Raw genomic sequence first — 16,783 nt, 5'->3', positions numbered from 1 at the left:
ATAAATATTAACAAAATACTTACGTTTCTAATTTAATATATATATAAAAAAAATGGGTCTCATGGTTAGATTTCATTTATAAATTGGACTTAGTTTACCCAAGTACTGTTATTAATTATAACTTGTTTGTATAAAAGTCAATAATTTTTTGTTCTAAAAAATAAAATTAAAATACATTGGTTAAAGATTTGTGTAATTTCTATTTTTTCATATTAAAAAAAAAAATCCACATAGTAGAGATTACAGAGAACATGGATTAGGTGGTTTATTGAGATTTGTTAAGGATTTGCAATTTGGCAATAGATTAAGCATTCATCATCTCTAGGGACCATAATCTTTAAACTAACTCATTATATTTGTATTTCTTTTTCTATGTTGAATTTTATTTTTATTTTTATTTTGTGTTGATAATAACTAAAAATTTTAAAAAAAATAACTAAATAAAATAGTAAACACCCTACGGCCGTAAATGAGCCAAGCTATTCGTGAGCTATTCGAGACTCGACTCGATAAAAGCTCGACCGAGTTTGGCTCGTTTTTTAAACGAGCCAAACTCGAGCTCAATTTTGAGACTCGTCACTTAAACGAGCTGAGCATAAACTCCATAGTATTCGGCTCGTTAAGGCTCGCGAGCTGGCTCGTTTTTAGGCTCACGAGCTGACTCGTTGAGAAGGCTCACGAGCTGACTCGTTGAGAAGGCTCACGAGCAGGCTCGTGAATAATATTGTTTAAATAAATTTGTGAACTAATTCGTTAAATAAATTTATGAATAAGTTCATATATTATTAAAAAAATAAAAATAATTATAAAGTTATAAAATTTAAACTATTAATTATAGTATTGAAAATTATAAATAATTAAGATTAATTATTATAATTAATATTCTTTAAAATTAAATTATAAAAATCTTTTGTATATAATTATTATAATAAGATTCTATAAAATTAATGTATAATCACAAATAATTAATATTAATTATTATAATAAGTATTCTTTAAAATTATAGTATTACATGATAAATTGAGTTGTAAAAATTATATACATTTTAAAATTAAAGTATAATTATAAAAAAATTTTTGTATATAATTAAGCGTACAATATAAAAGATGATAATAATTATCAAAGTATATTAATAATAATTAATTAAGGTTATATGGATGTTGAAGTTGAAATTCAAGTTAACTAATTTAACAAGCATGAAAATGATTATGAAGATAATTAAATTATATTAGCTTGTTTCAACTTTGGAAGTTGGAATCAACTTTATTCGTTTGATATTAAACTTTGTGTGTAATCTAATTTTATTATGTTGTTGAATTTATATTTATTTGTGTTATTTTAGTTATAAATTGTGTTACGTAATTTTTTTATGTACACTCTCTTTTTTTTATATTATTTAAATTAATGATGATTAAAAACTGATTAAAGTGTAATTATTAATTCGAGTTCGAGCCTGAACTTGAGCTCAAACCAAACTTTTTAATTTTGAGCTCGGTCTCGAGCTTTTTTAACGAGTTTCTTAATCGAGCTTTCCGAGTTCGAGCTCAAGTTTTATTAACGAGCTTCTTAATCGAGCTTTTCGAGCTCGAACTCGAATTAGACTCGTTATTAAATCGAACGAGCCTTTCATGAGTCGAGCTCGATTATAATATTTAATTCTTGAGCCGAGCTCGAATCAAATATTAGAGCTCGAGCTTTCAAACTTTTTTAATAAAGAAGTTTGAGTTTTACAAAGTTCGGTTCGACTCGGCTCGATTACACCCCTAACACCATCTTAGCACATAAGGCCATGGAATGAGTAAATTACTAAGAATTTTGTTACACCATTCAGTCATAAAGCATTCATATTATTTATATTTTTTTAACTATTTTCTCATCATTCACTAATTTTTCCCCTCTTTCATTCTTTGTTAAATGAAAATTATTAGCAATAATATTAGCTTAAACTTCAATTTAAATTCAATCTAACTTAAAAAATAAGAAATAAAGAAAGCAAATAGCAATTTGCACAAAAATCCTTAAAAAGCAAGTGGGTATTACTGCAACCAACAAAATCACGAATCTCCAGACACCACGTGGCTTGTGCATTGAATCTTCAAAATTCAACGATCTTTAATCTCTTCACATGCGAAGCGATAAGGAAGGAAGGAGGTGCTTGGAAAATTGAAGCCCATCCCAAACTTTAGAAAGCTGTTTTCTCTATTCATACATAGAAAAGAAAATTTTTTTAAATTTACGTAAAATTTAAAAATACTTTTAAATTCTGTGTTGAAGCAGTGTATTCAGTAATTATATTGTTAAACACACTTGTTCGATACTATGAGTGTCGAACAAAGAGTAATTCAATATCTATGGTGTTAAACTGTAAGCGGAGCAGTTCATACTGCACCCGTGACAGTATGTGTAGCGTGTTCGGCACTTTGAGTGCCGAACACGCCTATCCAGCATGGACGAACCATCATATCAGGAATGCAGAGTACATAAAACTTATTGATATTTTTTTTTTACGGTCGAGTCAAAACAAATACATACGATAATGTTATGAAATTTGTTGAGAAAATGAATTAAGTTGTATTAAAAATTAAGTAAAAATAAGCAAAATTTTTAAAATAGAGATCAAATATGAGATGGAATGGAGCAAAATTTAAACTTAATAAAAAGGGAGGCTGATTATAATTGAGTAAGGAGATAGCGGAGGTATTATAATTGAGTAATGAGATAGCGGAGGTAATAAAGGAGATAGCAGGGTTAGTAAATTTATAGACGAGGTCGAGGTATAGTTCGGCAGTAAAACTGCCGAATTAGCCGTTGTGTTACAGTTGGAATAAATGTGAGAGGAGCGGTGGAGCGTGGAACATGGAGCGGTGGAGCGTGGAACATGGAGCGTTGGAGTAAATATGGACATGTTCGGCAATTTGAGTGCCGAACATGTCCGTAGTGGTGCAGAAATGCATGCATGTCACATGGGGTGCAGATAATCTCTGCACCCCATGTGATTGTGTGTGGAGTGCCAAACATGTCCACACTTTTGACACCTAGGATGCGAACACGCCACATCAGCCACGGAAGCAGTGTGAACTGCTCCCGTAGCAAGGGCCGTTATTGTTCGATACCATTGGTATCAAATAACAACGCCACATGGCAGTTCGACACCATTGGTGTTGAATTGCCCTTTGTTCGACATCTATGATGTCAAACAAATGCCGAACACACTATTTTGACACACAGAATCTGACAATATTTTTGGGTACTGCGTGAATTTGTAAAATTTTTCTTCTTTATGTATGAATCGAAAAAAACTCAATTTTAGATTTTTTTGCTTCATTTGGTAGTATCTATTAAAATAACAATAATAATAATAAAAATATTATTTAATCTCTAAAATATATAAAAAAATATTAATTAATTTTTTAATATTAAAAATATATTAAAATATTTTTAATATTTTAAAAAATTTATTAATTAATTTTTTTATTAATTTTTAACTGTAAAAATGGTTGCCACGGGAATCGTATTTTCCAGTGTTTGCATGATGGTTTGCAATTTGCTTCCGAGTTGTTTGCTTTTGATGTGGGTGATACGGTGGAGGTTGGTTTGGCTGGGCTGCGCTGCGCTGCTTTCTCGTCGTCGGTCGGTCGATGGTCGCAAGCGGTGAACGGTGCAGCGGATTGTGATCGTTTCTTGACTTTCTGTCTGCCATACAGGGTTGCCTTTCGGCTGGATTGATTTTTTTGGGTTAGGCTGAATGTCAGTTTGGGCTTCTAGGTTTGGTCCTTGTGCTCCTTTATGTTGGGTGGTCTTGGCCTCATTTTGATATGCCTTTGTTGTAGCTTGCTTGTCTTTTAAAATGCAATTTGTATTGCATTGGAAAAAAAAAAAAAAAAAAGTTAAGAATACTATGAGCATTTTTTTACCATTGATTTTTATGCGAAATTAACACTTTCTTTAGTTGGATTTTATTTGACACTTAAATTTAAAAATGTAATTAATTAATTTTACAATTGATGAATATTTTTATAAAATAAAAAATAAATATTAATTAAACTTTCTACAAAATTTAAAACAAAACAAGTAAAAGTGAAGATGTTAAATAACTTTTAGAAAAAACTTTATATTTTAGCCAAAATTCTTACTTGTAATAACCAAACAAGCCTATTAAATTTTTATTTATTTTTTAATTTTTTATTATACTAAAATTATTATTCATTTTCTTTTTTATTATAATAATATATAAATTAATTATTATAATTGTATTTAGTTTTATTTTATTTTCAAAAATTATCTCTAATAAAATTTAATATTTTTAAGATGAATATAATTAAAAAGTCAATAAAAATATTATATTTTTTAATATATATAAATAAAATAAAATAAATAAAAATTATAAAACAGATAATTATTTATTTATTAAATTATTTCGCTACATAATAATTACATAAAAATTCACAACGATAATTGACTAAAAAAAAACTATTGCATGCATAAAAGTTCTATATTTGAAAAATCTGTCCACCCATGCTACGGTTTGATTTGAATTGTGAATAGAAGTATAATTGTTTCGGTTAAATTTACTATTGGATTACTCAAACAGTTTTAGTTTTTAAACCAGATCAAATCTCTCCTTGAATCAGCATTGAAAACGACTACATTTAAATTTTTATTTTTAATTGATTTAGTTGCTTTAATCTTTTACTGTATATAAATAAATGATATATTACAAATCTTTTTTTTTTGAAGTTTGATATATTACAAATCTATTTATTTAAATATATAAAATATTGATTATATTTAAAAAATTTGAACTGAAATTGAATTACAATAAAGTCAAATTAGAATCACTTTGCAGTCATAATGCCAACAAAATCGATGATTTTCAGCTTGAAATCGGACCAGAACCAGCCCGTAGTCAGGCCTAGACATGGGAGCCGATTTAAGAAAACCCAGCTGTAAGAAAAAAGGACAATGAGTAATATCTAAAACCCTAATGCCATGAATTAACAAAACAATGTAAACATTAAACGACACTAGTTAGCCTATTCTGATAGATTTATGCATATGACTGTTTTGCGTTATCAAATTAGAGTTTATTATATTGAGTTAATCTATTTAAAAATTATTATATAGATATATTTTTTTTTCAGAATCTGATATTTTATTATTTTTAAAATTTATAATTTAATTTATATTAAAATAATATATATGATATTATATTATAAATAACAGTAATTTTGAGATATTATCAGAAATATTAATATAAAAATTATATAATAAAATCTCATAACCTCATATTAGTATGTAAATCCAACGGTGATAAACTGGCCTACGTCTAAAAATAGAAAAAAAAAAAACTGAAACATTCAACTTCACGGCCAAAATTCACTGCCGACCCTACACGTCGACGCATAGTCACCCAAGAAGCTTTCTTGTCTCTGACGCACGCCGCACAATCAAAATCAGACGGCTACGCATCATTTCCTCGCAATATCTATTTATTCCACCTTCGCCTTCCGTTAATGGAGGCTATATAGGATTCAGTCTTCCGAGACCCATTTCAGGGTTTCAAGAGGAAGAACAAGAAGTTTGGAAAGAACATAAAATTATGCTTTTGAGAAGCACTTCCACACCCATCTTGAAAACCTACGCCAATGCAGCTGTAGCTGCATATGGTTGCCAATTATCAGCCCAGGAAGCTGATCACGGTCCCAGGTTTTCGCCGTCGAGGACCGTCTCCTGGTGCCTTAAAAGGACATCATCAGAAGGCGAGCTTAGGCTCTTTTCTATGGCCAAGGAGAAAATATCATCGAAAAGTCCTAAGTCAGGAATGAGCGTGTGCATGGAAACTGCATCTCTTCTTTCTGATAGGTCGTCGGTGGCTCTTGCTGAGGTAGAGGAGGTTGAGGAGGAGGAGGAGGAGGTGGAGGAAATTGAAACGCTCCCAATGGGTGGTGACCTTGGGGGTGTTTCTGGCAATAATGGTGGACGTCGCGGCGGCAGCGGTGGAAGTGATGGGTCGTCCTGGGATTCAGATCATGGAAATGAAGAAAACGAACATATGGATAAATATTATCAAAGCATGATAAGAACGTATCCTGGAGATGGTCTTCTTCTTGCAAACTATGCAAAATTCTTGAAAGAGGTAAGAATTCTTAGATCCATTCTTGTTTGAGAATGTAAGAAGTTGAGTTCCAAAGCTGATGGAACTGTGTTTCAGGTACGAGGTGACAATGTGAAAGCTGAGGAGCTATGTGAAAGGGCAATGGTAGCAAATGCAAGAGATGGAAATGTTCTTTCCATGTATGGAGATCTCATATGGAATAATCATAAGGATGGTGCTCGTGCTCAGAGTTATTTTGATCAAGCTGTTCAATCATCTCCTGATGACTGGTAAACTTTTCTTTATCTGTTAGTCTCTATTCTTTGAACCCTTGATGTGAATCCCATTAGTCTGAGTGCTAATGAATTTTGAATACCAAATAATTTAGAAATGTTGATTTGATAATATTACTTTTTGCAGTTATGTTCTTGCTTCATATGCTCGATTCCTGTGGGATGCTGAAGAAGAAGAAGAAGAAAATGAAGACAAAGGAGTTCAATTGAGCAGTCATTTGGCAACCAGAGGACCTCACAGGCTTTCCCAAGGATATACTCATGTGGCTGCTACTTCTTGAAGCTTTGATAAATATTTCTTGATTTTGGATTTTTTTTGTATTAGATATATATTTATACATATAATATATTGCAAAATAATTTAAAAAAAAAGAAAAAAAAGAAAAGAAAAGAAAACAAAGGAGGCTTAAAAGTCTATTTCTTTTCTCATCTCATCACAACGATGATGAAGTTGTTGACAAGTTTTTTTCTCCATTAACACATAGATGTGGGAAATATGGAAATATAAAATATTTATAGCATAGAATCAAAAATTAATAATAGTTCAATGAAAGTGAGAGTTTCTGTTGTAGCTCTCCTGTTAATTTTTCAATCTTATTTTTTTTATGTTCTATATTTATTTTATCTCATAATTTTTATTTATTTTATTTTTTCATATTTATTAAAAAATATAATTTTTTATTAATTTTTTAATTATACTTTTATTATAATATATTATTTATTTAATTTCTCTATGGTAAAAAATTAAAGGCAACTAAACTAAACCAACCAACATAATTTTTTTTTAAAAAAATATTTAGATAATTTTAGACATCATCCAAAATTAAACTTTAATATAAATAATAATTTATTCATCATAATGCCTGATGAGGAGTTGTCATTTATATTAAAACTTAATTTATGATAAATGCAAGGAAGAGAAAGAACACAACGATTCCCATTAAATCACAGAAGAAACCAGCCTTCATCATCAACGTTAAATTGTTCAATAGAATGGGTTCAAACGGACATCACATAACTTCTGATCTCAAGCTATTATCTAGCAGCAGACTTCTTCAAAATTTTCCAAAAATATTTTCAATAAGGATGCTTAACAACATAAATAAGTTAAATTTTAGCAAATTGTAACATACAATGCTGCAAGCAGAATGAAGAATACTAATGAGAAGATCATCAGCAACCTTGAGAGCAGGCACACAAAACAACCAATGCTGCTGAATACTGACAAACATGACATCACAATCCATACTGCAATTTTCTTCATTCCTTCATTGATGAGATGATTCAGGTCTTGACCTCTTATTTACGGACATCGATTCAAGGCCATTCTGGGCACAGCTGATTAACACCCAGAAGCTATACATTCTTGCACTACAGTAGGCTGAGCTTGCTCTCCAACTACTAGCTCCTCATCTTTGTGGGGCTGGGCTTCACTAGTTAAAGCAGCCCTTGGAACCTCTTGTACAGGAGAAGCTTCTTCATTCACTTGACACGACAAGGTGGCATTTTCCACTTCTGTTGCTTTAGATGATGATGCAGTTTTCTCATTGTTTGTTGCATTGGATAAACTGCTCTTCTGAGAAGGCAATTTAGGCAGGGACTTTCTCTGTGGCTTCTTTGAATGAACAGGAGGTGGTCCTTTGGCAGAGTTGTTTTGAGACAATTTCTCATCTAAACTTAGCCGACTACTCTGGCTATTGTTTACTTCAGGATCTACAGGAGATGAACTCTTCCTTCGACCTAACTTGGGAGATTTGGGTCTTGTCGTGGGTATCTGCATCAAAGCAAAGTAAAAGAAACTAAGGTCAACGTAATTTAAATGGGATGATAGTCCCGCCATCTAGTTTTCTGCAACCAAATAACATTTTAACTAAAATATTTGGTATCAACAGGAGACCAAAATGCCTTTATGGTGTACACCCTTGGAAATAAGTCCTAAACAGAGATATAGCTATTGCAAGATTAATTAGGTTGAAATGCCCACATATTAGCCCACCAATCTCAATAGTGTGAGAATGTTTACCCTGATAATTTCCCAAATGAACCTTCCAAAAGAAGTTCAACTTCCAATTATTTAGCGAGACGTCAAACAATAGTGATGTGTCCAACGATCCTTCTTTTTAGCACCCCCCCCCCTTCTTCCTTTGCTTTGCATTCTTAGTGACCCAACAAAGTGTAAAAAATTGGCATGGCATAAACCAAGAATTTTAGGGTACAACATCAATACTATCGATGGTAAAAGTCCTAGCTTCATAGACAACAAACAGAAGCATATTGGAACAAAATTTTTATGCTCTTCCTGTGGATAAAAAACAAATGTAAGAATAAGCACAAAAAATATGCAAATTCTAGAGAAACAAAATAGTACCTTAAAAAATTTAACACTAATTACTAAAATGTAAGAAGTAAAACTAAAAGAATGAGACATATATGTGGATAAAATCAAGACCAATAAGGGAAGAAAAAAAAAAGCAAAATAAAAAGATGTAATTGCCATTTGGTACTGTGCTAACATCAGGATTTTCAGCAACTACAGGAGAGGAATGTGTTGTGTTCAGAAATTTCACTAAGTAGCACAAACGTATTTAGATAGATTAAGATCCTAAAACCAAAAGAACTTAGGCCTTTGAGTAAATTCACTAACATTTAAAATGCATGAAATAATTACCTTTTTTAGCTCCACCTTAGGTGGTGGAGGCTCCTGATAGAAGCTAGGCATTGGTGTTGCTTTGAAGTTCAAACTCTTCCTAAGCAACTTGATCTCAGCTTCTTGAGTTTCCTGTAATAGGATTGAAAATTAGCCATGATAGGAACAAAATTCACACAGAAATCCAAATCCACTGAAATTGCAAATAATTTTATACCTTGGATTTTGCTTGCAAGGTATTCTTTTCTTCTTCCTTGGCTTGAATCTTTTCCTCAAGTTTAGAGTAGAACTGTCCAATAAAAGTTGAAATATTATGTTGAAACTGTAAATTTTGCAGGAGAAGCTCACATATTCAATCAAGAAGGATTCAAGAATACAAACCTCCTTCCTTTTCTCAGCTCGCTCATCACACTTAAAGCTAAAACCATAATTTGGAAGTGCCCCCACTCTGCGAGTGGGACTTCTAGAGGGTAATTAAGGATGAACTCAGCTTAGAAAGATCAAATTACAAAAAATAATACAAAGACAAATAAATATTACATATATGAGAAAAACTTCAGCATAAAAAGGATACATAGGAGTTTGTGGCTCCTCTTCAGCTTTAGCATTAGGTCCTTTCTTCAAAGCTTTCACTTTTGTCCTCTCCCTGTATCCAGGAAATCACAGTTCACAAAGAGCTGGATAGAAGAGTAATTATCAAATGTGATTTATAATTTTAACAGACACTGAAAAATAATCAAAAATTCCAGATCAAATTAGCACTCTTTACCCCTCTTTTCTTTTCTTGTAATTAATAAAGGAGAGCATTAATATGAGCAAACAACAATACATACATGTGGCCTTCAGAGGATGTCGCATCAGACTTCCCAGAATGCTGTTAGGAACAGACAAAATCAAATGAGACATAAGCAACTGTGCAGATGGTAAACACCACAAACACATCCTATACAGTCAAGAAACTTAAATGACATAAATGTATATCTTGATGCCTAACCTGCTTCTCATTGAACGATTTGCTTCTCAAAGTCTGCTTTGACTGTGAATTTGATGCAAGTGACCCATTTGAAACAGTAGGAGGCGCCCTGGTTATTTTTCCATCCTTGCCCGCTTTCATCTGAGTGGCTGAGACATTTTTTAGGTTTGATGGCTTTTCATTCTTGCTCTTTCCAAGGCCCTTTGGCGATTTCACTTTATCTGAACGTTCAGCATCTTTCGTTTCCCCTTCCTATATGACAGATTGATCAGTTTATAAGCAGCCTTGAATTTATCTATTAATCAAACAAACATCTTGGAATGCTAATGCACTTACATTAGGACCAGTGAATCCATTGCTTCTCGCATGGACATTTGATCCTTCCCCGACCTCAACTGCATATGAATTATTAGTAGCACTATCTTCCAACTTAGATGCAATCTCTAAATTTTTGTCTGGCCCTGTAGATTCTGAAATTTTGTCAATAGTCCCATTTACATTATCTGAAACACCAACGTCTCCAGCGGCAAGACTTTGCACATGATCACCATTTTGATGGGCCGTTCCAAACCCATCAATGGGAAGAAGATTATCAGAATCCATTGGATACTGCACACACACAAAAAAAAAAAAGAGAGAGAGAGAGAGAGAGAGAAAGAAAATGATACTCGTGATTAATATTTTTTACTCCAAAAGGAGATGCATCAAACAGGGAAATGTCAGATTGGCACTCTTAAACAAAAAGGATGATAATAAAATCTAGTCTTGATGAGCAAAAGTTTCAAAATTTGTTGTCAAACAGAGCCACACCCATTAAATTCTATCACCAAGTCATTGCTAAAATGCGAATTGAATTAGAAACAGAGTTTACAGATAAGCACAGAAATTAGGAGACATAATATCTAACATAAACATGTAAGATTACCATATTCTAGGCGACTTGTTACGAGGGTACTACAATATTTCAGCAATACCCACTAGTTTAGCCTCTACTAAGCAGTAGTAAAAAGTACCAAGTACAATCATATTAAATTCTTCAAGTTAACACAGAACCAGCCAACAGGAACCTCTATAGGCTCTCTTCCGATTAATAAAAAACCATAAACAAAAATCCACCTCAATTTCTAATTTATACTACTTTCCTGCTCTTTTATGTGTAAACAACCAATAAGGCATATTTAAACAAAAACAAAAGGCGGTTGGACACAGCGAAATTTCAGAACCAAATCAGGAGACCAATAATCATAAAACGCTCAGCAAAAAATAGGGGGTACTAAATAATAAAACACCACCACATTAGGACCAAATAGAGAATCTGTAGAACATAAAGAAAAGAGAGGGGAGGGGTGGTGTGTGAGGGAAGCACTAAGGGGCAAATCCGTCATTGGCTTACTGATCTACTCAAAGCAGAAAGATGGAACAAAATTTGTAAAATGAATCAACTTCATTCATTGGGTTATGAAATAGAAAACCCACTACTTAGATTCTAATTTACAATGAGAACTCCAGGTGTCGAATTAACAGTAATAAGAGAGCTATAACTTTTAGTTTCCTTCACTTTCTCAGCAAACAAACAAAAGAGAAAATAAAAACAAGTAGAAAGTTTTCCTCAATACCTGGAGTAATCAGAGCTCCATGCGAACAGATTCGACTAAAAAGAGAGAGAGAGATATTAGTGAACGGATACAGTACAGAAGATCGGCGAGAGAGAGAAGCAGAAGCGGAGGTTTTGCAAATCGGAGGATCCGAAACCGAGAGAGGAGAAGAAGATCTATGGGATAGTGAAAATTCAAATGTAGAGAGAGAGAGAGAGAGAGAGAGAATTTGTGGGATTTTTAAGGCTCAAAGGCGTTTTAAATCAGCGGATTTGAAATCCAAATCCAATTCCCAGGTCACTGTCTCAGTCTCAAAGAGAGAGAGTATACCATCGGATAAAGGTATACGGTTACTCTACGGTTTTAAAATGGAAGTGACCCTGTAACTAAACAGTTACCTTACTAACTTACTGCCTGCCTTGCTGGCCTCAAGTAAAATATTTTTTTGAAAATAAATTTTATATAAAATAGAAAAAAATTATATATTAATTTCTATATCATGAAAAAAAATTTATTAATTCATTCTTTTAATTTAAAAATTTATTAATATTTTCAAAATTCTACTAATTAAATTATTTTAACATTTTTTTAAATCTTGTTTGTTTTGAAAAAAATTAAATAAAAAAATTAAATTTTTTCGTGAAATGCTAAAATTTATTTAATTTATCGATCATATTTATTGATAAAATATTATAAAATGTACTCCAAATTTAGTTTAATAGTAAATACATCTGAATTAAATTTTACTCTCTCAATCTCTAAAATTTTCAAAAGTTTAATATATCAATTAAATATATTAACTCATATTTTCTCAGAATTAAATTTTCTAAGAAATATATTTTCCGGAAATTGAACTTCATAAAAAATAGATTTTTTTTTTGAAAGCACATAAAAAAATAGATTAATTTGAATCAAACAACACCTTAATGAAATTAAAGATTTACTTCATAAATTTAACTGAATTCTTATAAAATATTTAATTTCAAAGAAAGGCTATATGATTTTTTTTAATATGTTATTGTTGAACTAACTTTAATGTTAGAATTTTATATAATTATATTAGGGACACCTTGTTTCTATAATTTCAATTTTTTTATAATATTTTAATTAAAGATATTAATTTAGTGATGATTTGAAAGACTTTAGAAACTTTTCTTTATAATACTATTAATCCGGTTAACAGTTGAATAATGGTGTGAATAGAAACTAATTAATTACTATAAAGTTCAAAATATTAGCCAATTAAAGCAAATTCAAATATTAAATAAAAAGAAATTAAAAAAAAATCATTTTATAATGGTGAAGAGAAGTCTCCTATTCGGAGAGACAGAAGAGACTATACACAAATAGCATAGAAAAGGGAAAAAAAAAAAAAAAAAAGAAAAAAAAAAAGAGTTTTCTCTCTTCAATAATGTAGAGAAATATCTTACATTTAGATTCAAACATTCACTCAACTTTTTTTTTTATAGCTCCTTCAAAATTTTAACACTTGATTTTTTTTGTTAGAGATAAAAAAAATTGAAGTCTACGAAGAGAAATCCAAAGGCCCAAAAACAAAACTCTTAATAGACTAAATATTTACGAAAAAAAAAAAAATTTAAACTCATAGCTAAGAAAACTCTAAACACGCTTTGAATTCAATCGATTCGAAAAAAAACCCACATCGCAAAAAGATAGAAAGAAATAACGTCGTTGATTCTGTCTTCTATCTGAAGGAAAAAAAACCAGAAGCCATAGAAATAATATCGTGTGTAAACACAAAGGCCAACTTAAAAATATTTTTAAACAGGATCATAGAATCTTCTTAAAACTTATTAATAGAAAACTTTGAATTGTGTAATCGGTCGGTTTGATTTTGAACCGAAAATAAAATCTTAAAAATTTAACTAAAATTTTATTTTTTAGCGCACTTTAAATTTACTAAATAAAAATAAAATTTAAATATTTACATCTAACTCAAAACATAGAGGAAAAAAAATCATGTTCTAAATAAAAAAGAATACCCGAAATAGGAGAAGTTACACGAATGTAGCAAAAAAGAATAAAACGATCTAAAAAAAATAAAAAGAAAATAAGTTTCTCTAATCCAGAAAAGAAAATTAGTGTTAATATTTAATTAATTAATTAAAATAAATAAATATATTTTTTTCTTATACATAATAACATGGCTTGGAATCTTGATCTGTAAAAGATTTGTACTAAGCTAAAGTATGTAATCTGTAACCCTATAACTAATTAATCATAAAACAATTACTGGTAGATGAAGGGACATATGATATGATACAGTGCATCCCACATTCACTTGTCTCTATTTAAAGAGACCAGACCACCTAGTCATGTAAATATTTTATTCAAATTTTGTTTGCATCGCTATACAAAGAATAGATTTATTAAAGTGATTCTAGTACTGAAAAATTGGATTCTTATACCAAAATTAGAAAGATTTCATACACATCATAAAACCCTAATCCACTGCCCGTGAGTGAGGCGGCAAAGATTCTACTTCAGTGGTGGTCGCACACCGGCCGTCTCCGATCATTATACCAATGTTTCATATCCACAGTTGCCTATTCATTTTTCATATGGACAGTTGTTCGACTCTATATTTGAAAAAGTTGTAAAATTACGGTTGTTTATAAATCATCCCGCTCGTTTTTTAATAGAATTTAAAATCTTTTAAATTTATTCATATATATTTATATCAGTCTTAAATATATTTAAGTATGTGAATGTGCCGCTGTTTCTTATTAAAAAAATATATTTTTTAATTATTATATATTGAACTTTTATTAATATATTTTAAGAATAAAATAAAATAAAAATATTTTAATGTATCAAAACCAATTATCTTCGTTTGGTTTGTTCTTAAAAAATAATTAATATTTAAAAATATTTTTTAAATATATTTTTCAACAAAATAATTTATTTTTTATAATTTAATTTTAATTTAAAAAATAAAATATATTAATAAATTTATATATAAAAATATTAATAATATTTTTAAAATGCAAAAAATAATTTATTTTAAAAATAGAAAGTAATTTCTTTATATCATAATACTTAATTCATGTATCATATAAACCTGTTGGAATTATAATTTACCTTTATACACTGATATATCATTTTAAAAAAATATTTTTTTAATTTTAGATAAATTAAACTTATTTAAATTTGTAGTTAAAATTTAAACTTTTAATTAGAATTATCCAATCAATCGATTATTTTAAATATTTTATTTAATAATTTAAATTTTAAAAAATTAAGTTTTTAAAGACAACTAAGCACATCATTATATATAATGAAATACATGACTTTTATTTTTTCACTAATTATTTCTCTTATTTAATTAATTAAAATTATGAAATTAATAAAAAATTATCTACTTTTCAGCAATTGATAAAGAGGATAAAAAATTATTAGATAAAATGTTAATAAAAAAAAATAATAATAATAGGTGGTGGGGAGTTGGTTTATGCCTAGTTGAATTAAGAGTGTAGCCTCATCATTACCATTATCATGTAAATTAGCTAAGATGAGAAAATATATAAGAAAATTGCTTTGCTTAATAGGCAGCATCACCTTCATTCTAAGAGACAAATGCTTTCAAGCCAAGGTGGAGAGAAGAAATAAAAGTAACGCTATTTATATGAGTATTAATTTTTTTTTATCATTAATTATATATAAAAATAAATAAAATTCATCGGTCGAATTTTTACGGTGATTTAACGGCGATACATACTAAAAATTTAATTTTTTTATTATAAATTAATATTTATATGAATACGTATTTTTTTAAATCTTACCCGTATAAAATTAGTCATAAAATTAAATTAATTAATGAGAGTTTATTAATTGTCGACCTTGATATTATCTCTGTGCTTACTGAGTTGGACATTAATTTCACCAATTTATGATGTCTTTCAAGATTAATTTTTAGATCACTGACCACTAATGATAGCTACATAGAGGTAAGTTGTAGCTGTTGCAATTATGCACAATTGGAAAAATACCCTTTATGACTAATAAAAGGATAATTTATAATATAGTCTAAGAGAAAATTTAATCCATGAGTTTTATGGTTTAATAATAAATTTTTTTTTTCACATATCTGATAGCTCTCTTTGCCAATTTTTGCTAAATGAACTAATTTTATATTCATACTATTCTCAAATTTATTCTCTCTTTAAACTTTTAAAGAGAAATTTTCTCTCAAATATTTCTCATGATTCTTTTCATTTTCTTTTATTCCACTAACGATCTCTTCCTCCCAAAAAGACAGGGAAAATATCTTGTTTTGTTTTGGTCACTGTCTAGAGTGATTTTTCTCTTCTTTCTGGGAAATTTTTGTAGGGTTTTTTTTTGTTTTCTTTAAGGCCATGTTCATCATGTTTGAAACAGACTCTAAATAGAAATGATGGATGGCTTTATTCTAACCAATTTTGGAGTAATATTGTTGATTTTAATTCAAAGGTTAATCCAACTATGTATCTTCATTTTGTCATTTTTATTTGATTTTGATTAAATTTCAAAAAGATTTAATTTTTATTAAATTTAAGGGCTGAATTTTATAACAAAAACATTCAAACAATTTATCTGACTTAAATTAAACTCATCAATAAACCTTTTCATGTTTTTATAATCAAATATAAATGTTTTAATTTTAATATAATTAGTAATATGATCGAAACTAAATTATATTGCGATTGATCAATTATAAAAAAAAATATTAGGTGGTTGACACATATGACACTCCAAACTCAAGCTGAAGTATGGTAAATTGAAGAAACGAACGAATGCAAGAAATTGCTTAGAACTCATAATTGTGTAAAAATGCCTATTTTTATTTCTGTGATCATTAACTTTTATATCGTAAAAAAATAGAGTTAACTATAATATTTTATGAAAATTTTACTGCGATCATTAATTTTTATACTGTAAAAAAATGGAGTTAACTATAACATTTTATGAGAATCTAATTGGGTTGGCTAATTGATAAGGAATTCCATCCGACTAATTGATTGAAGATTTTAGATATAATGAATATCTGCTTAATCGTACTTGTTAATGATAATTTTATGTAAAAACTCATATTTTTAAAGGGACGAGATATGATAAAAAAATGGAGTGGTATCTTACTTTTAACGAGAGGGATCGTGTCTTAACTTATCAATTTTTTATAGT

General features: G+C 29.6%; 2 protein-coding genes across 3 annotated transcripts; one reads left to right on the top strand and one right to left on the bottom strand.

Annotated features, from left to right (window-relative positions):
• Positions 1–5,291: 5,291 nt before the first annotated feature.
• Positions 5,292–6,855, top strand: LOC110610952. Its single transcript, XM_021751033.2, has 3 exons — positions 5,292–6,136; positions 6,212–6,384; positions 6,515–6,855. Exons 1-3 carry the CDS (start codon positions 5,600–5,602, stop codon positions 6,666–6,668), a joined length of 864 nt encoding a protein of 287 aa, XP_021606725.2. The 5' UTR covers positions 5,292–5,599; the 3' UTR covers positions 6,669–6,855.
• A 472-nt stretch (positions 6,856–7,327) lies between these two features.
• On the bottom strand, positions 7,328–11,915 carry LOC110612190 (protein WVD2-like 6). 2 transcript variants are annotated; one of them, XM_043955395.1, is made up of 9 exons: positions 11,624–11,915; positions 10,344–10,616; positions 10,029–10,259; positions 9,868–9,908; positions 9,609–9,680; positions 9,416–9,494; positions 9,252–9,323; positions 9,056–9,166; positions 7,328–8,161 (listed from the first exon to the last, which is right to left on the bottom strand). In XM_043955395.1, the coding sequence occupies exons 2-9, from the start codon at positions 10,608–10,610 to the stop codon at positions 7,730–7,732; spliced, it is 1,305 nt and encodes a 434-aa protein (XP_043811330.1). In that variant the 5' UTR covers positions 10,611–10,616; positions 11,624–11,915; the 3' UTR covers positions 7,328–7,729. The 2 variants fall into 2 exon arrangements, with proteins under 2 accessions (XP_043811330.1, XP_043811329.1); XM_043955394.1 differs by having other exon boundaries at positions 9,416–9,497; positions 11,624–11,914.
• Between the last annotated feature and the right edge of the window lie 4,868 nt (positions 11,916–16,783).

The sequence above is a fragment of the Manihot esculenta genome, chromosome 3, assembly GCF_001659605.2.
Source record: "Manihot esculenta cultivar AM560-2 chromosome 3, M.esculenta_v8, whole genome shotgun sequence".
Classification (NCBI taxonomy): domain Eukaryota; kingdom Viridiplantae; phylum Streptophyta; class Magnoliopsida; order Malpighiales; family Euphorbiaceae; genus Manihot; species Manihot esculenta.
The sequence above is the reverse complement of the archived record's forward strand: the minus strand, read 5'-3'. Positions and strand labels throughout refer to the sequence as shown.

What these genes read in the sequence shown, in the direction of transcription:
- LOC110610952 (XM_021751033.2), top strand. Translation starts at nt 5,600, where the DNA reads ATGCTTTTGAGAAGCACTTCCACACCCATCTTGAAAACCTACGCCAAT. An exon ending in ATGCAAAATTCTTGAAAGAG is followed by an intron (nt 6,137 to 6,211) that starts GTAAGAATTCTT and finishes ACTGTGTTTCAG; the next exon opens with GTACGAGGTGACAATGTGAA. An exon ending in CAATCATCTCCTGATGACTG is followed by an intron (nt 6,385 to 6,514) that starts GTAAACTTTTCT and finishes TACTTTTTGCAG; the next exon opens with TTATGTTCTTGCTTCATATG.
- LOC110612190 (XM_043955394.1), bottom strand. Translation starts at nt 10,610, where the DNA reads ATGGATTCTGATAATCTTCTTCCCATTGATGGGTTTGGAACGGCCCAT. An exon ending in GAGGAGCCACAAACTCCTAT is followed by an intron (nt 9,498 to 9,608) that starts GTATCCTTTTTA and finishes ATTACCCTCTAG; the next exon opens with AAGTCCCACTCGCAGAGTGG. An exon ending in CCTTGCAAGCAAAATCCAAG is followed by an intron (nt 9,167 to 9,251) that starts GTATAAAATTAT and finishes ATCCTATTACAG; the next exon opens with GAAACTCAAGAAGCTGAGAT.